The sequence below is a fragment of the Oryctolagus cuniculus genome, chromosome 3 (genome assembly GCF_051225735.1).
Source record: "Oryctolagus cuniculus isolate XC-2025 breed Fujian yellow rabbit chromosome 3, ASM5122573v1, whole genome shotgun sequence".
In the NCBI taxonomy this organism is placed as follows: domain Eukaryota; kingdom Metazoa; phylum Chordata; class Mammalia; order Lagomorpha; family Leporidae; genus Oryctolagus; species Oryctolagus cuniculus.
Window position 1 is genome coordinate 14,470,379 of NC_142869.1, and position 23,762 is coordinate 14,494,140.

Sequence of the window (23,762 nt, forward strand, 5' to 3'; positions counted from 1 at the left end):
AGAAGTCCAAAGAAAGCTCAGAGTAGGGAACTCCCGGCATATCTTACTCTTCCTTAAGTGACCAATTCAACCCAAAGGAGGTAATTCCTGAGCTGAGTATTGCTGGGTGAGAAGGGGCTTACTAGAAGCATGTGAGAAGCCCAGCACATGCAAAGAGAGAGGAATGACAGATGTGTTAGGATAATGGCAGATCTTCGAAGCAGAGTTTGGATAGAAGAGTGTAGCAGAAGGTGGGGCTGGAAAAACTGGTTTGTGCCAGTGTGGCAGGGTTCTCTTGGGCCACACACAGAAACAAAAGGCACTTGTATTACCTGCCCTCTTATACAAAGCTGGTATTTGGAGAGATCTGAGCATGAGATCACTGAGTCTGGAAGAAGTTATTGCAAATGGGTCCACCCTCCTCCTCCTCAGCTGGAAAGGAGCAGTCACTTTCCCCATAAAGGCCGACAGCTAGAACTACTGTTACTAGTGGCATCCCCAGGTGCAGAGCTCCTGGTGAGATGGGGAAAATGCTGAATTTGATGAGAGAGCAACTTGAGTCTTCACTGTACCACACCACCATTTAGTAGCTGGTAATCTTGGAGAAGTTAGCTGGCCACCCTGAATTTCCAATTTTAATCAGTAAAATAGTTACAATTATACCCACTTTACGTTGTCAGTATTAGTTAACTTTATAAATAAGTTCATGAGGTTCCTCAAATGTCTGGACTTGAACAGGCAGTGGATGGGTAGACAGATGAAGAAAACTGGAATAAGTTTTAAAATTATTCAAAGTATTCTCAGAAAAGAAACTGAGAATCATCTCTTACAACCTAAAAGGAGAGCAAAAGCAATCCCTTTGGTTTTCTTGGGAACCCCCCTCCCATGTTCCCTGCTATCTTCCAAGCCTAACCACCAAAGGAGAATTAGAAAAGGAATGATAAATTGTGGCACATGAGAGAAGGAATTTGAGATATTGAAAACACAAATATTTGCAGTTATATGAAAGGTTAATCAGCTCATCTGCCACATAGACAAGGCACCTCCCTCCACTTTACATCCCAAAGCTAATGGCACCAGTCCAGGTGCATAGTTAGATCACAGAGGGCCAAAGACACATACTTCCACTCGAGGAGCTTGCATTCTAAAGGCAATTGGACATTTGTTACAGAGAGAACTAAAATAAAAGGTTGAAGTCGTATGCCATAGCCAGACTCACGTTACAAAGAGCCTCAGCTGCTTGGTGAGCTAGCTCCAATCCTACCTCTACCGCAACCTGAATGCGTGAATGCAGTCTAGCCAGTTACTCTTTCTGTGATCTCACCCAGCTTGGAAGTGATGGGATAGCCTGCTTTTGTCCAAGGGGAGAAAGTCAGCCTTCTCCAGAAGCTAGCTGAGAGGACACAGAACTTCTGCCTTTCTCTGGGGAGTATGTAATGACTCACCACTTTTTCTTTGCCCATGATGTGCTAACACAGGTAAACCCCAAGGATTTGGACCCAAAATATGCCTACATCCAAGTGACCTATGTCACTCCATTCTTTGAGGAAAAGGAAATAGAAGACCGGAAGACGGATTTTGAAATGCACCACAACATCAATCGCTTTGTCTTTGAGACGCCATTTACACTGTCGGGCAAGAAGCATGGTGGCGTGGCGGAGCAGTGCAAGCGTAGAACTGTCCTGACAAGTAGGTGCAGGGCTGGGCAAAGCAGCGGCTCATAGGCACCTGCTCCAGGGCAGGCCCCTTAATGAGGCTGGATTGGTGGAAATCGAGAGTCATTTCAGTCCTGTAGATCACTACCCAAAATGCACTAGCTTGGAAATGGTTGCCAGGACTTCTTTCCTTTAGAACTTACATAAGTCTCATGGTGTCAGTGTCTTGGGAAAGGCACAAGGCACTCACCTTCCCTGTTTTCTCTCCCTGATTCTGCCTCAGGGGCTTCATGGTTAGTAGCTCTCATAATTGTGAGCTTTGGGGCAAGCATTCTGGATACAGATTCTTCATTTGTTAAGTGAATGCAGACACTGATCTCCAGTGCCTCTCCCAGCCCTGTGCAGATGTAGCTGGTGAGCCAATCATCTTTTCATGTACTCAACAAACATTCATTGAGTAACAACCAGATGTGGCACTGTCCTAGGTCCTGAGAATTCAAATACTAAAACATGGTCTTGTCCTCAAAGAGTTCACAGCCTAGTAGGAGAAAACGCCAAGCAAAGCAGGAAATCCAGGTGGGCGCAGTGTTGGAAATGAAAGGGAATCATACAGGAAGGTCTCCTAAGACCTAGTGATGGGACAGATAAGCAAAGGCCTTCTGGAGGAATGATACCCGTGCTGTCTTGAGAGATGAACAGTCTCAGTTATATAAATCTGTGAATGCTACTGTCATACAAACTAAGAAACACTCACCTGGAAAATTATCAAGAATTTTTATGATTAAAAAATCTAGACCAAAGTTATTACAGTACATACTATTCAATATATATTCAAGTATTCCTTGTTGTGGTTTAGTGCAGTCTTTATTTGAGTTACAAATTGCAGTAGAACCTGTAATCTTTTCAGGGGTTAGAGACTCTTAAGTTCTTAGTACAGCCCTGAGTGTAAGTGCACACGAGGGTACTTCAAAAGGCTGGTGGTAAAATAGAGTTAAAATATTCAAATCCATCCATAATTTTTATAATACATATTTTCCATAAAAGTTTTGAAGACCTCTCATATTATCTAATCAAGAGTGGATGACCATGCCAAGTGAAAGTAGCTGCAGCAAAAGCTAAAATGTAGAAGAGAGAATGGCACCTAGGAAAAAATGACTCACACATGAAAATCATGCAGAGTGGACTGTGCCATGAAATCATACAAGGTCCTCTGGGCCATCAGGTGGATCCTTGATGCTTCACTAACCCTAAACTCTTAAATCTTTATATGGTTTCTGTGCAGCGAGTCACTTGTTCCCTTATGTGAAGAAGAGGATACAAGTCGTAAGCCAATCAAGCACAGAACTGAATCCCATTGAAGTAGCAATTGATGAGATGTCCAAGAAAGTTTCCGAACTTAACCAGCTTTGCACAATGGATGATGTGGACATGATCAGATTGCAACTCAAACTCCAAGGAAGTGTCAGTGTGAAAGTGAGTAAGCATGGCCTAGGGATGAGGTACATGTGACCAAGAAAACTTGGCCTTTAGTGCTCTGGGAATTCCACAGTGTGTGTAAAAAACAGTTCTCTATGTGAGATACCATACAACACCTTCATCCAGGCCCAGGTGTACATACACATTGGTGATGCCACACATTGCAGAGATGCATCTCTTAAGTTTAGCTGAAAGAAATTTCTTCTTCCTAAGTCTACCCCCTCATCTTCTCTGGATAACTAACTTCTACATCTGTATCCTAATGAACAAACATGACACTCTTATGCATGTCTATCATTAATAAGCCTATAAAAATATTCCCAAAAATCACTGTTTACTAGTTCATACGTGTATTGTTGTGATGGGCAGCAGGTGGCGTGTTCACAGTGGGTGACTGGAAAGGAGAGAATTAATGAACTGTTTGCTAAGATATGAGCATCATTTAGAAAAACCAGCAAGGCTAGTAACACTCAGAGGGTGTACTACCTGAGACCTGAAGATGCAAGGAGAGGAGGATTCGTGGGATCTGAGATGATTGCTGACAGAGTCAGTTGATGGTGCGTAGGCATGATCTCCACTAGAGGACTACAAGGAGGAAGGCCAGGGCCTAATACCCTGACCAGAGCCCAGACTAGAGTGAGTAAGACACTCAACTTGGGCACAAAATTTAAGGGGATCCCAAACAACTCTGTAAGCGAGACAAAATCATTTTTAATGTAGTATTTTTAAACATCAAAATTAGTGCCAAAGGTCCATATGAACAAAGTCTTAAAATTTTTAAGAAAGCAGGCCTGAATAGTGCCCTGCTGAGCTGTGTTGGAGCCTGGAGGGTGAAGAGAAGTCAGCCATGATGCACCTGACACTGACAACATGCTCCTCTTTCCCACACTCTTGTCTGTGTGCTCCGCTGGCTGACCACACACATACACAAACCAAAAGGCTAGAAGACAAGTGAGCCATTATCCTACTCCATGCAGGATCACTTCCTAAGGCACGTAAATGAGTGGAGGGGGTCAGGGAGTAGAGAAGCAAAGGAAAACACCCAGTACCATTTCTGCATCTTCATACTGGCCGTGCCTCGTGTTCATAGGCATCTGAGGTCTTAGCTTCCTTCTCCTATTACCTGATTCCTTCCCAAGCCCCACTGTCCCATCAAAAGAATAATATGCAGAGGCTGGTGCTGTGGCACAGGAGGCTAAGCCTCTGCCTGCAGTGCCGGCATCCCATATGGGCACCAATTCATGTGCTGGCTGCTCCTCTTCCAATCCAGCTCTCTGCTTTAGCCTGGGAAAGTAGAAGATGGCCCAAGTGCTTGAGCCCCTGAACCCTCATGGGAGACCTGGAAGAAGCTCCTAGCTCCTGGCTTCAAATCAGTTTGGCTCCAAGTGTTTTGGCCATTTGGGGAGTGAACCAGCAGATGGAAGACTTTTCTCTCTTTCTCTCCCTTTCTCTGTCTGTAACTCTGCCTCTCAAACAAATAAACAAAATATTTTAAAAACACATACACAATAAGGTTGATTTTTAAAAAAAGATTAACATGCACCAAGAGAAATGGATCCCTCCACTAGTGTTTGGCTGCTCATGTGTGAGCATGACTAGAACCTGGTATGCATTCATTCAACAAATCTGAAAAATGCCTTCTTGGGCCAGAATCTAAGTCATGCTGTCAAGTGGAACATAGTAAAACAGTGAATCCCAGGATGATGCACACACCAGTACCACTGTGTGTGTGCACACACAGTAGTTATGTGTTAATTGTATTTTAAAATGTACTTATGTCTGATAAATTGATATCTTTTCATTTGATTACCACTTATAGTCCTCACCTCTATTCCTACTAAACTGTGTTTTTTTTAACCTGTTAAACTCTTTATTTAGTGAAGCATTCAGCCTTTGACTATAATGTACATTTAAAATATATTATCTCAAAAATAAGAAAAAATTAGATAGAGAAAACCAACTAGCACATCAAGCATCTGAATTCACAAATATTAAATTCAAATAAATGTCTTTAGGAGTCTAGATTTTAAAACCATTAGATAATAAAAGTTCGGGCAATGTGCAGATTGGCCGAAGTGTGAAAGGGTTGGCAAGTGACTGATGTTTGAGAAGAATAGCCATGAGGACAGAACCAGGTGAATCCTTTGGTACGTATCAGTTAGTTGGAGCACAACAGATAACAGGAATGTAAATTAGCATGCTAGGGATGGGCGTTTGGCCTAACAGTTAAGAGACCAGTTAAGGTGCCCGGGGTCCCACATGAAAGTGCCTGGGTTTGATGCATGACTCTGGCTACTGATTCCAACTTCTTGCTAAGGCAGAGCCTGGAAGGCAGCAATTATGGTTCAAGAAATTGGGCTTCTGCCATTATGTAGGAGATTTGACTTAAATTCCCAGCTTCCTGTTCTGGCCCAGTCCAGTTCCAGCCTTCGTAGGCATTCCAGGAATGACCTGGTGAGTGGAAGGGGTCTCTCTAGCTTATTCTCTCTCTCCCTTTCTCTCTCTCTCTTTCTCTCTCTCCTCCCTGACTTCTTTCTCCTTCTCTCACAAATTGTTTTTTTTAATTACCACAAGCTGGCATGAGAGAATTGGAGGGACACATGATTGGTGCAAATGGTTGTCACTTCTTCCAGCTTTGGAGAAGGTTCCATGGAGGAGGTGGGCTCATCCTCAGCCAATTCTCTTCTTCCTAATAGGTCAATGCTGGCCCAATGGCCTATGCCCGAGCTTTTCTTGAAGAAACAAATGCAAAGAAATACCCTGACAACCAAGTAAAGCTTTTGAAGGAAATCTTCAGGTAAGCGTCTCTTAGTTGAAACTTCTTCAAACAAGGCATGATAAGTTTCCCAGAAAGCTGACTAATCAACCCTTTTCAAGATGGCCGAGTCTAAATTACCTGCCCCAATTTAACCTTAAATGTCACTGAACTTAATGCTACTTCTTATGACCGGCTGTTAACTTGTGTGATGTTCTCACTAAAGGCAGTTTGCAGATGCATGTGGGCAAGCCCTGGATGTGAATGAGCGCCTTATCAAGGAGGACCAGTTGGAGTACCAGGAAGAACTGAGGGCACATTACAAGGACATGCTCAGTGAACTCTCTGCAGTCATGAATGAGCAGGTGAGCTTTTCTGAGTGTGACAGGCCCTCTGTGAGGATGGAAAGTAACCATTGCACCACAGTGCTAGAAGGACTGGACAGAGTTTGCTTTCTTGTTCTGGAAGTCACTGTACTTTCTGTTAGTACCATGTTGCTGAGATGTTCTCTCCCCTATGCACAACAGCCCTTACCTCAAAGCAGCGATTAGATTGGGAAAACAATAATCTGAGACTTCGGGAACTTTCCATGGTTTTTAGAGGTGTTTACACAGCCTTGTGAGCTGTTGGCTTTCTAGAACACAGAGGTCAGATTAGACATTGAGGAACATTGGGATGGTCTTCCCATTAGGCTGTGACGTGGAGTTCCGCAATCTGCCACCAGGGGTCTCTGTGCCACACTCAGGGAGAACCACATGACGAGTTACTGCCTTTGCCAGGGCTGCCTCTCAGATGCTGGGCCTCCTGCAAATGTGCATAATATGAATACAACTAAACTCCCTCCTCTTAAGCAAGCCGTTCACAATTGCTTCCATGTATCCAGCGTGTTCTGTAAGACTGTGCATAAAGGCTTACTTTTAGTAATCACAATGCTTTGGGGAGTGCTAAACACCAAGTGACAGGGAGCCAAATGCTCCCTCCTTGAACCCTCATGCTCTGCCTTTACACCCACAGTCCCCTCTAGGAGATCATTGTGCTCTTTGCAGTAAACTGAAAGTGAGAGCTTGAACTTGTCTCCCCCTAGCATCTCATGCAGAGGAGCCACTCTGGTTGGTGACTCCCTCTCTTTAAATGACCTGCCACAATTTTTGTGACAGTAGTCACAAAATATGAAGTGCATTTTCCCCCATACATTTCTTTTTGCATCTTCTTCCACCCACATTTTTAATTCCATGGTACCCAGATGATGAAGGGGTTGATTGACTTACATTGGAAAAATGGATCTCCCTGGATAGGATTTATAGCAGAGACCGTATTGGGTTCTTTGGGGGGTAATGGAAATTAATAGCCTTAATGGGAGAAATAATAAATTATTTATAAATATTTTATAAATAAAATATCTCCCCCTTAGCATGGGGGAAATAATAAATCTAGGAGTAAAACAAAAGGAGCAAACAATGGATCAGGAAGTGGTGAAGGAATGCTTTCCTCCAACTGTAAATCCTGTCTGACCTGAAAACTTGGAGCGAAAATGCTTTTCTCTTTTTCTTTCCTGGCAGCTCTGTCGTGGTCCGTGTTTATACAGCTTCTGTTCCTCTGTGTCTAGTATTTCCCTCAGTACTGTAAGCAAAAGTGGTATGTTTTTCTTTCCTATGTCTACTCTATGCATTGTTGTCTTCTAGTCTACCTATCTCTTCCTAGCTGTTCATCTGCATAGTGGTTGATGTTCTATAAAATTTTATGTAATTAGAATAACATTATTTCCATTTCAAAGTAGGTCAATGAAAAAAGGAAGCCTGATGATTAAAGCTTATGTTAATAACTTAAGCTTTTTAAAAGAATATTCCTGCTTCATCAACTTTTAAAACATATTTGAGGTCATTTATTTCCAGAACAAAGATACGCTGTATCTCAAAATACTAACACAAAAATGTAGAATCAGGTGACTGAAAGGAGAGAAAAATAATTTCCTTTCCAGGAAACCTTTGCTAGAGGAAGCAAAATTTGACACTAAGTTTCCTGGAAACTGACATAAAGAGAAGAAACTGATAGACTGCACAGGTCTTGTTGTTCTGTGAAAGGAATAGATCCGTTAGCAGCCATGTCAACTTTCTCATGGTCCCGAGCTCCAATGGGGATTTGTCACAAGGCCTTAATATGAAGGAATATTTCATAGACCTGAAGTGCACTCCAGAAAGTTCATGGGAAATGGAATTAAAAGATGAGTTCATTTTGGTGCAAAATTTTGATATGCATGTATAGTTCTTCATAATACCCATTTTTATGAACTTTTTGGACACTCCTTGTATATAGGAATTTCAAATATTTTTCATGCCAAAATAAATTTTTTTAGTTCCAGTTTACTTTTTCCTTGAAGTTTTTAGAGCATCCTCATATACACTCATGCAAATATTCTGGATGCAGGTACATATTCTAATTTTAATGAAGAAAAAAGTCTACAAATGAATTTTTGAAAACAAAAGAAATTAGAATGCACAGATGTGCATAGGAATAATAGATAGAATTAGTCATTCCAAGAGTGTCTAGAAAAGTCTTAGAAGAGTATTCTGGGGCCAATTCATTAACAAAATCTAAGGAAAAAGATGGAAAAGGATAAAGTGGATGCTAATGTGTAAATGGAGATGTTGACATGAAGTAGTTTGAGTTGTTAGTGACAGGCAGGCAATATTACTGTGTATTTGACCAGAATTCCACATTTTTTATAAATACTTAATAAAAAGGACCATAGTATCCTCTTTTGACTGAGGTCAAATTAACGAATATATCCAGCTGAAAGATAAGTATAAGATGCTTATCTGGGGCTTGGTTCAACATTCAATGGGAATGACAGTGTAGTGAGGACAACTACAGTGATAAGTATCAAATATAAAGTACAGAGACAGGAACACACCCTTTATATGTTAGTATCAAGTAGGCGAGACGCAAAGGCAATTGCTGTGGGAGTCTCAAATACTCTGAACACATCTGTGGTGTCATTTGTGCAGAACGTGTGACACTGAACAAGGGTGGTGTGGGATATGCAGAGGCTAAGTGCTCTGTGGGAGACAGATGTAGCAATTCCATCTTGGAAGAGAGAAGCTAAAGGTCACATGGATATATGTGAAGATATTGGGAAAATCACCTTAGCTAGAAATTCTAAATATAATCTGAATACAGTCTCTTCTGTACAAAGATTATTTTAAGGTTGTCTAAGGTTTCTGTCCTTGTTACTATGTTTATAGATCATTATTTGCATAGATATTATGCAAAAGTATTATTTAGACTTACTAACATTATTTTCAAAAGTAAAATCTTGTTATGATTGTTTTCTTATATTCTCATTAATAAAATAATTTAAATATGGTTTCCAGTGTTTCCACTATATGGGTAGATTTTGATAATATAAACATTTGGAATAGAGAAAAAGCTGAAATTTTCAGATGCATTTGTAAGTTTCATTCCAACATTTATAAATTGATATCTGTTATTCAGAGTACTGTGAAGCTACTTCAAATCTGACCAAGAAGGCTAACATGTGAGCTTGAGAAAAAATTCTTCATATTGACTATGATAAGTGTATTTTCAAAATTTGCAGCTACTCCTGGGGAATGAAAATCACTGTTTAATTTGTATTGGCATTGATGTTTGACAGTGTTAAAGTTGACCTCCTCATTATTGTGCTGTTTTACTGTGTTTCGTCCTGTCCTCTTTTTAAGATTATGGTCCGGGACGACCCACCAAAGCGCGGAGTGGAGCGAACTTGCACTCGAGTAACTAGCAAGACGACTCCAGCCCTGCCCACTGTCTCTGTCTCATCAAGTGCTGAAGTTTGAGGGGAGGTCTGCAGCATCAGACACACCTCTCAGAGACCTTTCTGAGTTTGCAGCTAATCTCGGGGAAGAGAAAGATAGATTTAATTTATTTGCAGTTTTTATGGTGTTAATATTTTTGTTTACCTCGCTAGCTTGAGAGTTTTGCCAGCCTCTGAATTTGCACAATTTCCTATTATTATTTTTCTCTGAGCAGTGTTGATCAAGCCAAGCTGAATATTTGCCATGAAATTCCGATGAATGTGTAGCTCAAAGCAAATTCTGAGTTTGCTGTCAGTTATATGTTCAATTCCCAGTCCCAGTACACATATTTTAAAGGTCAAAGTGAATGTTTTTGTAACATTGAAGCATATTTCAGATGTAAATAGAAGATTGTAAAATATATGGTTTTTACCAAATTTAAAAGAACCTTTTTAGTTAATACTTATGACAATGCTAGAATTATATGAATAACATTTCAGATACCATTATATTAAAAATATTTGTCTATGTGTACAAAAGTGTTGATAAATACTAATCTTTAAAATTTGTGGAGTTCCTTTATTTGTAATATATGTTCTCTTAAAAGCAATGGGATGTGAAATTATAGAAGTATTTTGTTGTTGTTAATAGAAATAAAAAATTCGGTTACTTTGCATTTGGTTGCACCTCAAAGCATGGACGAGTAACTGCTCTGGATGTCTATTGAATGCAATCCCATATTCAATACTTGTGATGCCTTACGAAGAAGTTAGGAAAAGACTCCCATCTCACCTAGGAAGTTTCCCCAAAGAGTGAACTAAATGGGACAGGGATTTCCAAACATAGGAAGCTGTTAAAATGATTTGGGGAAAATACAATGATTCAGAGGCTAAGGGGTTGCAGTAGTTATTTGGACTATTCACAACATTCCATTTCTACACTCTCTAAACTTGTGGTAGATTGTATTTTCCTGCCTCTTTTGAAGTTAGGCAAGAGAACATAACTGGCTTTAGCCGCTGAAATGTAAAATGTGAGCCAGTGACATGTGTCACTTTCAGGCAGAGGTTTTAAAAGCCAGTAAGTGGTTCTGTTCAGTCCCTCCCCCTAGTTATCTTTGATTCACCGGAGTCCCCAGTGAACACAGTGAGTGAGACAGGCACATGTCCCACCCTCGCTAATCCTTACCCGGTCATGTAGACTGAGTGAGAAATACCATTTTGTTGTGTTAAAGTCCCCAAGATTCAGAAGTGGTAATTATTGCAATTTTATGAGCTTATCCTGGCTGAACTGTATTTTTGTCAAGGCTGTGGCTGATGCACAACCAAGTCTGGGAAGCACTGACATATTCTACCCTTCGGCACGTCTTCCTCCCACAGCATCCATCATCAGCTGCAATGAAGCTGAACTGATCTCCTAGAAGCAGATGCTGGCTAGACACTATCATTTTACATTCACCTCCAGCAGCCACTCCCAAGCCCCAGACTCAAAGGAGATGTTAGTTGAGCTCATCTTTCTGCTCTTGGAATCCATTGATCAATATCATCAACACATGAGGATGAAAGGGAGGGTAGGGATTGGAGCACATATTTAAATACTGTCTACACAGAAGTGATAAAAGGATATTTTGCATGAGAACTCAGATCCCTCAAGACCCATTTAACTGATCTTTTCTCAAACAAAGCCTACTGCTTCACTAGAAAAGATTGCTCTGTGAGGAGCTAATCTCGAACTCAAAGCAGCTTCATTCTGGCTCCAATTCTCTTGGTTTCTGACTGATGCAGTCAGCATGTTGGCTCCTCACTTACAACTTCCCCACTGGAATTTAGAGTTCATTACTCTTCCAGGAACCCAGAAGACTGAGCTTCTTACCTCATATCTAACCCAATTCTTACCTCAAGGCTCAAATCCTACAACCATCTCAATCCACCCTATCCCTGCCCCAAGGATACTGTTGACCATATCTGAAATTCGTTGAAAATAATAGATCTCTTTAAACCATGTTAAATGCCAAATATGCTATTTTCTGCATCTCAAATAGCAATATATTAAATGGTTTCAATGTGTTTTAGCCCTGAAGTTGTTCAAACAATAACTTTAAACACAGCTGCTCTAGAGAGGATTACCTTAGACCTCTCTGCCTTAACAGTACTGAAACTCACCTTGCACAATCCCTGCCCCATTTTTTTCTTTGTCTTCTTTAAACCAGATGCATCTGCCTGGCTGCTCAGAGACTGAGTCCAACACATTCAATCTGCCACACACATCTTTAATTCTTTTTGATTAGATATCACTTAACCATTATGACACTTAGAATTCTCCAGTATCTATTGAAAAATTGGGCCATCTGGAAATGTGAGCCTGGCCTTCCCACATGACAACAATGAATTAAAATTGAGACAACGTTGATCTTCCTTTTATTTTAATGTTGACCTTCTTAACATCTATTTCCTGCCTTGCCAAAGTAGTTATTAGGTTTTGATATACTTATGCCAGGCAAGGCCCTCTTATTTATATTTTCTCTCAAGATTTCATTGGTGCTGGCGCCGCAGCTCACTAGGCTAATCCTCCACCTAGCGGCGCCAGCACACCGGGTTCTAGTCCCGGTCGGGGCGCCGGATTCTGTCCCGGTTGCCCCTCTTCCAGGCCAGCTCTGTGCTGTGGCCCGGGAAGGCAGTGGAGGATGGCCCAAGTGCTTGGGCCCTATACCCGCATGGGAGACCAAAAGTACCTGGTTCCTGGCTTCGGATCAGCGTGGTGCGCTGGCCGCAGCACGCCAGCAGCAGCACGCCAGCCGTGGTGGCCATTGGAGGGTGAACCAATGGCAAAAGGAAGACCTTTCTCTCTGTCTCTCTCTCTCTCACTATCCACTCTGCCTGTCAAAAAAAAAAAAAAAAAAAAAAGTTCATTGGTATGTATAGACTGATGTACAAAAAGCATTTATGTCTCATTGTACTTAGCACTCAGTGTAGACTACATACCCTCTGCTTGTGAATGAAGCAAGACTCATGTTACAATGCATCTTCCTGAGCTCCCTCAAGCCTCCTGAAAGGGAAACCCTGAGAGCACAGTACCCAGACCCACATGATTCCTAGACATGTGAACGTATAAAAACTCCACTGAGACTTCCACTAATTAACTGTCCTTAAAAAGTACTTTGCAGAAGATAATACCTTATAAAATAGTGAGCTGACTTTGAATCATCAACACATTGAGTTCTTATTTATATTCCTTTTCATCTTTATGTAAATTGTACTTAATGATGCCCCAAAATAAGCTCAGTAAAACATGATAGTAAATCTCCCAATACAGTGAGAACACTGAAAACAAGACAAATTACATTATTTCCCTATCATTTTCCCTGGAAGCTACTCACTAGGAAATAAGTGAATGTAACACTTGGAATGTCAGACCTGGTTCTGTCCCCTTATCCAGTCATCATGCCAATCTCTTCTCATTCTTATTTCACAGTGCAAAATGCTCAAGCAAAAAAAAAAAAAAAAAAAACTTATCATTTTTGTTAACAATGACCTTACAAATGAATGTCCATTATCCAAACCTCACATAGGACATCCCTATTGTGTGTCTTCACTCATTTAGAAACCTAAATGACTGGTCAGCAAGGTACCTTCACCATGACTCATAGCTTTTGAAAAAGGCACTGTCATAGAAAGATAGCTTGTTTCTGAGAAGTCTCAACTTTCAGAGTCCTAAATATTGCTCTACAGAAGATATTCCATGCTGAAAGGCTAACACTACCTCAAACTGCACTGCCAACAGAGCTATAGTCTCCCAGAGGAAATTAACATCGTCCAAAAGAATCATCTTTAACCCAAAAGAATGAATTTCTATTTAATGGAATTTCAGATTTCCAGATACTCTGCCACGAAAGATTTCTCTCTTCTTCACCATCTCATCACAGAAGCAACCATACCCTCCATGTTAGGCCTCAAACCATCCCCCAACATATCCAGTTAAATTAAGGTGGAATAAGGGGCTTGCATTGTGGCTTAGTGGGTAAAGCCAGCACCCGCAGTGCCCACATCCCGTATGGGCACCTTTTCAAGTTCCAGATGCTCCAATTCTGATCAAGCTCCCTGCTAATGTGCCTGAGAAAACAGCGGAACATAACCCAAGTCCTTAGGCCTCTGTACTCTGTACCCACATGTAGAGCCGGCAGAAGCTCCAGGCTCCTGGCTTCGAATAGGCCCAACTCCTGCTGTTGTGGCCATTTGGGGAGTGAACCAGTAGATGGAAGATTTCTCTCTCTCTGCCTCTGCCTTTCTATAATTCTGCCTTTTAAATAAATAAACAAAATATTTAACAAAAAGAAATTAGGTGAAATAGTAAATAAGTTATAAAGAATTATACCTAATAATTGTATGAGGTCTCAAGTAAAAATGTGCTTCGACCAATAAGTTAAAAATTATTGATGGCTGGCGCTGTGGCTCACTAGGCTAATCCTCCACCTGCAGCACTGGTACCCCAGGTTCTAGTCCCAGCTGGGGCCACGGATGCTGTCCCAGTTGCTCCTCTTCCAGTCCAGCTCTCTGCTGTGGCCCGGGAGGGCAGTGGAGGATGGCCCAGGTGCTTGGGCCCTGCACCCACATGGGAGACCAGGAGGAAGCACCTGGCTCCTGGCTTCAGATCGGCACAGTGCACCGGCCGTAGCATCCATTTGGGGAGTGAACCAACGGAAGGAAGACCTTTCTCTCTGTTTCTCTCTCTCACTGTCTAACTCTGCCTGTCAAAAAAAAAATTATTGAGCCTTGTTTCTGAAAGGGAGACACGAGAGCTAGTGAAAAAGTGTTAGATATAAAAAGGGAGACTGGGTACTTTGTACAGGGGTGCACATGTATGCCGTATGTTAGTTATGAACGGAAAAGTTGCAATCAGCTGTCCTATCACTCTATCTCCTTGCATCCTTCTAAAGCACCCAGAGTCAACAAGACCTGATTCTCAGAAGGCAGTCAGGTCTGAGAGCTCCATAGATGGCGGCATGTGAATAATATTAACAAAAAGAAACTTGAAAAATATAAAAAAGTCTGTGTGAGGTTCTGAATTTTTAAGAAGGTGAGGGAGCATGTAAGTAATAGAGAGTTGGCTTCCGAGACCCAGTTCTCTGCACTTCTCCCTTGGGCATGACTGGAACCTTAATTAGAAGAAAATCCATGATCTACTTAAAAGACCAAGAGTTCATTTGCCTGTTGGGGAGCGTGATGAGAGTTGATTAATCTATGGGCACACAGAGAAACTGCTATGAATAAGCACATTTGGGTTTGGAACACAGTAATTCAGGTGTTATAGGAGAATTATGGAAAAGGGGAAATGTCAAAAACAAAAGAAAGGAAATCCCCTTAAAACCTCTGAACTCATTTGCCCTGTGATATTCCTGTAATGCGATGATTGTGATGGGGATGGGTGGAGTAGAAGACAATAACTGAATAGAGGGATCATAGGTCATAAGACTCAAGAGAGATGCTACAGTGAGCACAGGGTTGATCCTGAATGATAAAGGGTAAGAGGTCAACCACTTCCATATGGAGTTTATGAACATCATTTGGAGAGGGTAATGGTGATTGAGTTTGAGTCATCGGGCAAAGTTTGCAGAAACTAGATTTAAATAGCATTAAGTGTGGAGGATTCCCCAGGAGAATCTGCTTGTGATTTTCTTATACATTAACATTAATACCTTAACCATCATATCATTGTTTTCTTGTCTATACTCCTAATGCATAAAGGCTATTTTACTTTGAAGCAGATACTTTCATTTCACCAAAAGTAACACAGACATAGTTGCTAAACTTATGGGGGATGGAATTTTGTTGTTGTAAGGTAATGACACCTGCGGTGTATTTCACTCAACATAGTGGCCCATGGACTGAGGAAGTTTGCTCACAACACTGTATGTGCAGGTTTCTTATGGATTTCTAAGGGGCCTGTCTTCTACAATCTGATTTTTAGTTTTAGATGGGAATTTTTATGGGAAAAAAAGAATAATAGCAATATTTGATAAAGCTATTTAAGAACAACAAATAGAAGTTGTACTTTAACAAAAGTAAACTCTGAAGTTTAGCCTGGAAAGCTCTGACGGTACAGAAACATTTCCAAGCAACCCAAGCCCAGGGGAGAGGCCTTTCATTACCTCAGCTCTAAAGCATGCCTTCAGACTCTTGAAGTCAAACAAGCCCATCACGTTTTATCAAGTGGTTTCAAATTGGCAGCCTCTCCCTTCTTCTGAATAGCAAAGCAAAGCGACATTAACTCCTTTAGGTTTTGTTGAACTGACTGAACTAAAGGATTTGCAAAGTATGTGGCCCTTCATGCCTTTAACATTTAAAGGAACTGAAAATAGGAGTCCTTTCTAGAAAGAAACTGTTTCCATGAGGGTTTGAAGGCCAAGCCTTGCAGATGATAATGCAAAACCATCTTTACTCTTCCTTCAAGGGACCAGAGTTCAGATACTGTGGTATTTATCCATCCTACTGGGAACAGTTGAGGATGGACAATCAGCCCTTTTTCAACTTTTCATATGCACCATCTTCTACTGTACAATGTGGGTGTGCAATTGTTCTCCATAGATCACTATTGTTTCTGCTTGGAATGAATCAGATTCCCAAGAGAAGATGGGCAGTTACCACACCCCAAAAATGGGGGAGTTTCCTAACAGCTTGCATTTGGAAAGAATGAAACAAAATGTTTTAAAATGCATGAAACAGAAATGAATTTATCCCAGCAAACTAAGCCAACAGATCACTGACTCCAGGACAAATCACCAGCCCTAGAAAGTCCGACATTTCCCATTTGCAAAAGCTCCCACGTGATGAAGCTTCTGTTTCCATATCGAGGCAACATTATTTTGCATCTCTCATGATAGCTTCCACTGATCTTTTTCATATCATTAAAAGTTGAGTTTTCAAATCAAATTGTCAGTAAAATAACAAGCTGTCTTAAATTTGAATAGTAGGTTTCACTCTTGGGTTTAATTACTACTGATTTTTCGCTTTCAAAATCTACAGCTTTTCCATTCCTTTCAACAAAAACTGAGAAAGAACACCATTGGCAAAATTCAACACCTGTGGATAACTGTGTAGCTGCTATTCAGTTCTCTATCCTAGAGGCCACAAAAACAGCTCATGGCTGGAATTATAGATAATTGTCCCATTTTTTGCCTCAGATATGGCCTTGAGGGCAGTGTTCGTCTCACTTGAAGGTCATGATTTATCTTCTAACCAATCTCATCTATCCAGTTGAGTTAGCAACATCCCAGGCTTCCTGTTTGTACATCTGATGATATGCTCTCTGAAGTTTAAATGTTAGCTTATTCTCCCTTTTTTTTTTTTTTTTTTTTTTTTTTGACAGGCAGAGTGGACAGTGAGAGAGAGAGACAGAGAGAAAGGTCTTCCTTTGCCGTTGGTTCACCCTCCAATGGCCGCCGCGGCCGGCACACTGCAGCCGGCGCACCGTGCTGATCCGATGGCAGGAGCCAGGTGCTTCTCCTGGTCTTCCATGGGGTGCAGGGCCCAAGCACTTGGGCCATCCTCCACTGCACTCCCTAGCCACAGCAGAGAGCTGGCCTGGAAGAGGGGCAACCGGGACAGAATCCGGCGCCCCGACCAACCGGGACTAGAACCCAGTGTGCCGGCGCCGCAAGGTGGAGGTTTAGCCTAGTGAGCCGTGGCGCCGGCCAGCTTATTCTCTTTTGAAAAATTAGCAAGTAACCTCTTACTTGGGAGTAACTCACCTCTATTTTCAAAATTTTGATATCTTGATACATAAATACACAGCTGTGATCAGATGTAAAAGATTCTAATTGATAAGAATGGGCATCCCAGATGATGCTGAGGCTACTGCTGTGTTCTAGGCTAAGGGTGTGACAGGAGCGGTTCCCAGTGGAAGAATCAGTGTTCTCTTAACAAAGAAGGAAACAAAGGTAGAAAGATGCTGGACAGAGAACAAATTTTTATCCTTTTTTTTTTCTATTTTTAAGCTTCTTATTAAAGATTTATTTATTTATTTGAAAGGCAGAAAGTTACAGAAAGAGGGAGAGACAGAGAGAGATCTTCCATATACTGGTTCACTCCCCAAATGGCCAAAGCAGCTGGGGCAGGACCAGGCAGAAGCCAGGAACATGGGAACTCCACTCAGGTCTCCCATGTGGGTGGCAGGGACCCAAGAACTTGGGCCATCTTCTGCTGCTTTTCCAGGCATTATCAAGGAGCTGGATCAGTTGCACCAGGGACTTGAATTGGTGCTCAAATAGGATGCTAGCGTTACAGGTACTAGCTTAACTTCTTGTGCCACAAGTTCTTATTTTTTTTTAGAGAAAAAAGTCCTAATTGAAGATATCAGACAACTGCCAATATCCCCCAACAATGCTATGGGGACGGGGGAATCTGGAGCAGAAAGAGAATTTTCATGTGTCATTCAGTTCTTGAAATTGATTGAGACATGAACTGATTTTTTTTGCCTCTTCAATTTTGCCAAAATTCAATAGAGATCTGAGGAATCAAATAAAAGATAAGTTTTAGCTACATGTATCATTTTCAAATGTGATATGAGCTGTCACACAAATCTTTCTCAGTACAACTCACTGAAGATAAATACAGAGCTTAAGGAGACAGCATCAATGAATCAAGTGATTGAGTTATTTTGATCCATCTCATGAAACCAAGACAGCAGCCTATAATTTTGAGTGATGCATGATAATAGAATCTCAGACCCTACCTATGGGCATTATCTTAATCTGTTCTTGAACTCTGGAAATCAAAGATTTTCACAACTCAAAATGATCTTGGAGGTCATCTAATCCCCATATTGCAAACCACCAGACAATAGGCCACATTCTACCCTGAAAGGTGTTTTATTTGCTCTGATATGAGTATTTTTATTTTAACTAAAATCACTGTCATATGTAAATTTTTTTCAACTTTTCTTAATGAGGTGGAAGATCTAGCAACACACAATTTGACAGGGCCCACCTGAGTTCTGTAGGCAGCTGACTTTGCCGCCTCTCATCTAGTCCACTTGCCTTATTTTACCTGTGCAAGCACTGAGGTCTAATTTTGATTCACATCATCCATGTAGGGACAAGGCACATTTATATTACCAGTCTTTCACAATAGCAGAATGTAGTTCTCATAGAGGAATTTCAAAAAATCATCATCTAAAAATTCTGCTTAGCCAATAGTCAAGCAAATGACATTGGTATACAGCTGATTTCTGAAGCCTAAAGAACAAATCCATGAATGTTGTAAAAAATGACAGACAAGTTTAATGTGAAATGAACCTTATTGAGATTATATATACTAGATACTTCCAACCCCTATGACTACAAAGTGACATGTTTTTTCCATTAAAAAGTGATTTCTGAGAGGTGCAGTGATTAAAACGTTGCTTGAGAGGTCCATGATCCTTATTGGGGTGACTAGTTTGACTGCTGGTTACTCTGCTTCTGATTCAGCTTCCTGTTGGTGTGCACCCAGGAAGGCTGTAGACAGTGCCTAAAGTACTTTGGTCCCTGCCAACCGCATCAGAGATCTAGATTAGGTTCTGGGATCCTGTCTTTAACTTGGCCCAGCCCTGACTGTTGCAGGCATTTGGGGAGTGAACCAGTAGATGAAAGAGCTATCCACCTCCCTCTTTCCTTTTAAATAGTGAAAAAATGTTTTTAAGTGATTTTGTGGGGTGAGTGTCTGTCATAAGAGTTAAGATGCAATTTGGGCCGGCACCGCGACTCACTAGGCTAATCCTCCGTCTTGCGGCGCCGGCACACCGGGTTCTAGTCCCGGTCGTGGCACCGGATTCTGTCCCGGTTGTCCCCCTTCCAGGCCAGCTCTCTGCTGTGGCCAGGGAATGCAGTGGAGGATGGCCCAAGTCCTTGGGCCCTGCACCTGCATGAGAGACCAGGATAAGTACCTGGCTTCTGCCATCGGATCAGCGCGGTGCGCCAGCCGCAGCGCACCGGCCGCGGCGGCCATTGGAGGGTGAACCAATGGCAAAAGGAAGACCTTTCTCTCTGTCTCTCTCTCACTGTCCACTCTGCCTGTGGGAAAAAAAAAAAGATGCAATTTGGGACAATCAAATCACACACAGAAGTACTTAGGCTCTAGTTCTGGATCCAGGTGCCAGTGTTGTAGTACAGTGGGTAAAGCCACCCTCTGTGATGCCAGTATCCCATATGGGTGCAAGTTCGTGTCCCAGATGCTCCATTTCCAATCCAGCTCCCTGCAAAAGCACCTAGGAAAAGCAGCAGAAGATGGCCCAAGTGTTTGGGACCTTGCACCCCTATGGGAGACCTGAATGAAGCTGCTGGTTTGACCTGGTCCGGACCACTACAGCCATCTGGGGATTGAATCAGCATATGGAAAATCTCTCTCTCTCTCTGTATGTGTCTCTTTCTCTCTTCCTCTGCCTCTCCCTCTCTCTGTAACTCTGAATTTCAAAGTAAATAAATAAATATTTTAAAAAAAGTTCTGTCCCACTCCTGACTCCAGCTTCCTGCTAGAGGCACACCCTAGAGGCAACAGTGATACCTAGAATAGTTGGGTCCCTGCCACCCATGGGGGAAACCCGATGTAGTTTCTTGTTCCTGACTTTGGCTTGTCCCTACCTCAGCTGTGGAGGGCATTTGGGGAGTGAACCAATAGATTGGAGACCTCTCTGTCTCCTCTCCTTTCCTCTCCTCTCCTCTCTTCTTCTTTCTTCACTCTCTTTCTCTCTCTGCCTTTCTAATAAATCAGCAGCAAGAATCATATGAGCAACACAACTGTAGCCGTTCTGTCTCTACAGAGACATCAGTCACTGAGGAAAGGCTAGATCAGTGTCAATTCAAGAAGACAGACACAATGCAAGCCATGCTCTGATGGTTTTGTGAGCTTCTTTTTTTATCTATTTTTGACTGTTAGATAAAGGTATCTGTACACTGCTGGAATGCATATCGTTTTGTCTCACTAGTTTTCCACACTGTCTTAATATCTCTAAATGATGCCAAGGACAGAAACATTCTGCCAAGTGTTCCAACTGCAACTCAATAGGCTGAGTATGGTTCACTGGAGAACATTTCATTTGGCTCCTCTCTCTCATGTCTCTCACAGCCTCTCTTCTCTGTGGATACCATTGAGCTATAAATAGTGAATGTTCAGACCAATGAAATGGAAGCTGGAATCTATCCAGGAAACAGATTAGTCCAGTGCTCTAAGGCTAGGCCATCCTTGAAATTCAAATTACAGACTCTTCTGAAAACAAGGAAGGAGCCACCGTTGTTATCTGTATCTTGAAGCTCAGTTGCACCAACAAAACATACTGGAATGTTGCAATACCCTTGTACAGTCTGTGAGTAATGGAAGGGAATGTTTGAGAAAGAGGAATTTATTATCTGCTACATTTATCAAAACAATTCAGAGAAGAACTCCAAAGTAATACAGAGTTCTGAGAATGATTACATGAACTTGATAGAGTTCCCAGTGAACCCTGAAAGAAAGTAAATTTGATATGCAAAAATAATTAGAGCACACCAGCCGTATGCTTCAATTTAGATTCTATAATAAACAATTCCTGTATTTGCTTTGTCACACATCTATACTTTCATGTAACCACTCATCGATTTATCCTTTCAAATATATTTTAATGTATATTGTTGACATCAGCATATCTTATCCTCAAAAAACTTCCATATGAATAGCACTAATTGGAGTTTAATTTTGTTTCATCCTTTTAAAGGATAAAATTCACAAGAAGGGAAATGCACAGATCTTAAGTACACTCTTTAATGAGTTTTGACTGACGCTGGTTCCTCTGTAATGCATCCCACCTTTTATGATATATAATATTACCATCAGCCCAAAACATTTCCATATACCCTCTTTCTATGAATATTGACTTCTAACCTCCTTGGGGCAACTTCTGTTGCAATTTTTTCACCCACCAACTTCTTTTTGCCTATTCTAATACTTTATATAAATAGAATTATATGAACTCTTTGGAGGAGGACTTCTTTGACTCAGTATAATGCTTGTGAGATTCATTCATGATTTTACACAAACCACTAGTTCATTCCCTTGTAGCTTCAAGTAGTATTGCATGGTATACATGCATGATAATTTATTAATCCATTCTCCTATTGATAACCACCTAGGCTTTTTCCAGTTTGTGACTATTAGTAATAAAGCTGCTATAAACATTCAGATACAAATCATTTCACTTTCCTCACATGAGCACTTAGGAACACAAGTGCTGGGTCAAGTGGTAGATGTTCATTTAATTCTATAAGAAATTGTCAAACTTTCATCCAAACTGATTGCTTCACTTTATTTTTTTCAAGATTCACCCATTCACTTGAAAGTCAGAGTTACACAGAGAGAGAAAGAGAGGCAGAAAGAGAGAGAGTCTTCCATCCACTGGTTCACTCCCCAACTGGCTGCAATGGCTGGAGTTGCGCCAATGAGAAGCCAGGAATCAGGAGCTTCCTCCAGGAAGCCACATAGGTGCAGGGGCCCAAGGACTTAGGCTATCTTCCACTGTTTTCCCAGGGCATAGCAGAGAGCTGGATCAGAAGTGGAGCAGCCGGGACTTGAACCAGCGCCTATATGGGATGCCGGCACTACAGGTGGTGGCTTTACCCACTACGCCACAGTGCTGGTTCCAATTGTTTCACTTTATACTCCCAAAAATATGCAGTTAGTATTTTTGTTCCACATCCTCATCTACATTTGCAGTTATTTGGCCTGGCCCAGTGCTGGCCGGCCACTGAGGCCATTTCAGGAGTGAATCAACAGATGGAAGATCTCTCTCTCTCTGTCTTTCTCTCTCTCTCTCTGTAACTCTGACTTTGAAATAAATAGATAAATCTTTTTAAAGACTAACAGACAAAAATTCAAATTATATTTGTTTATGAGAGAATGCTGGAGAAGAGACATCACAGAAATACTCAGTCCCATAATTTATATGTGTTTTTTCATCTCAAATAAAATATACCAGAAAAACCTTTGCAAAGGATGTTTTAAAAATTGTACCTCAGGGGCCAGTGCTGTGGCATAGTGAGTAAAGTCACCGCCTGCAGTGCCGGCATCCCATATGGGCACCGGTTCGAGTCCCGGCTGCTCCACTTCTGATCCAACTCTCTGCTATGGCCTGGGTGAGCAGTAGAACATGGCCCAAGTCATGGGAAGACCCAAAGGAAGCTCCTGGCTCCTGGCTTTGGATCAGCACAGCTCCAGCCATTGTGGCCAATTGGAGGGTGAATCAGTGGATGGAAGAATTCTCTCTCTCTCTGCCTCTTCTCTCTCTCTGTAACTCTAACTTTCAAATAAGTAAATAAATCTTTAAAAAAAAATTGTACCTCAGAGCTGGCATTGCAGTGTAGTGAGCAAAGCCGCAGCCTACTACACAGACATCTCATATGGGGACGATTTTGTGTCCTGGCAAAGCCACGTCAATCCAGCTCCCTGTTAATGTCCTGGGAAAGCAGCAAAAAATGGCCCAAGTGTTTGGGCCCCTGCACCCCTGTGAAGGATCCTGGGTGAATGAAGCTCCTGGCTCCTTCCTTCTGCCTGTCCCAGCCCTGGCCAAGCCATCCGGGGAGTGAAGCAGCAGATGCAAGATCTCTCTCTGTGTCTCTCCCTCTCTCTCTGTAATTCCGACTTTCAAACAAATAAATCTTTTAAAAAATTGCATCTCTTTAGGTAGTAGTGGAAAAACAAGAATGGATGTTCACCAGTCATTGGGTATCATTACTTTTTGTTTCTGTATTTTATGCAATCATTCTCCCATTTCAAAATTTAGCAAATTGACAAAACACACAATTTGACTAATTTTCTGTTGTACGTTTCTCTTGAAAAATGAAGAAATTGTGAATGTGTGTTGATCATCATTACAATGAATGTAAATAGTCATTTTCTCATCCTAGGTAAATGCAGGTTGGAATTTCTCTAATAAAACTGAAATAGCCTAAAAAAGACCTATTTTCGTTGTTTACTGATGATTTTCCTGAGACTTTTTTTAATTTCAGTATTTTTTCTCATTACAGTATGGTTTGTCTACTTTGACAAAACCCAGATTTTGGGAAGAGCTAAATTACTCCACACTAGCATTTTTGATCTTCTCAAGTTG

The 23,762-nt window shown here is 41.4% G+C and overlaps 1 protein-coding gene and 1 long non-coding RNA gene across 18 annotated transcripts in view; one reads left to right on the top strand and one right to left on the bottom strand.

The window, feature by feature from the left end:
• The window catches only part of DOCK10 (dedicator of cytokinesis 10), a 299,156-nt gene extending 288,807 nt beyond the window's left edge, over nucleotides 1–10,349 (top strand). For 10 of the 17 annotated variants that reach the window (XM_051849117.3, XM_051849118.3, XM_089328957.1 and 7 more), the window contains 6 exons: nucleotides 1,458–1,668; nucleotides 2,917–3,107; nucleotides 5,807–5,907; nucleotides 6,092–6,230; nucleotides 7,425–7,500; nucleotides 9,582–10,349. In XM_051849117.3, the coding sequence (XP_051705077.3) occupies nucleotides 1,458–1,668; nucleotides 2,917–3,107; nucleotides 5,807–5,907; nucleotides 6,092–6,230; nucleotides 7,425–7,500; nucleotides 9,582–9,643 (780 nt within the window). In that variant the 3' untranslated portion in view covers nucleotides 9,644–10,349. Of the gene's footprint in view, nucleotides 1–1,457; nucleotides 1,669–2,916; nucleotides 3,108–5,806; nucleotides 5,908–6,091; nucleotides 6,231–7,424; nucleotides 7,501–9,581 lie in introns of those variants that run through there. The other 7 variants (XM_008259243.5, XM_051849115.3, XM_089328960.1 and 4 more) reach the window with 2 other exon arrangements.
• Nucleotides 1–23,762, bottom strand: part of LOC149127265 (uncharacterized) — a 97,651-nt gene that overhangs the window by 14,680 nt on the left and 59,209 nt on the right. The window lies entirely within an intron of this gene.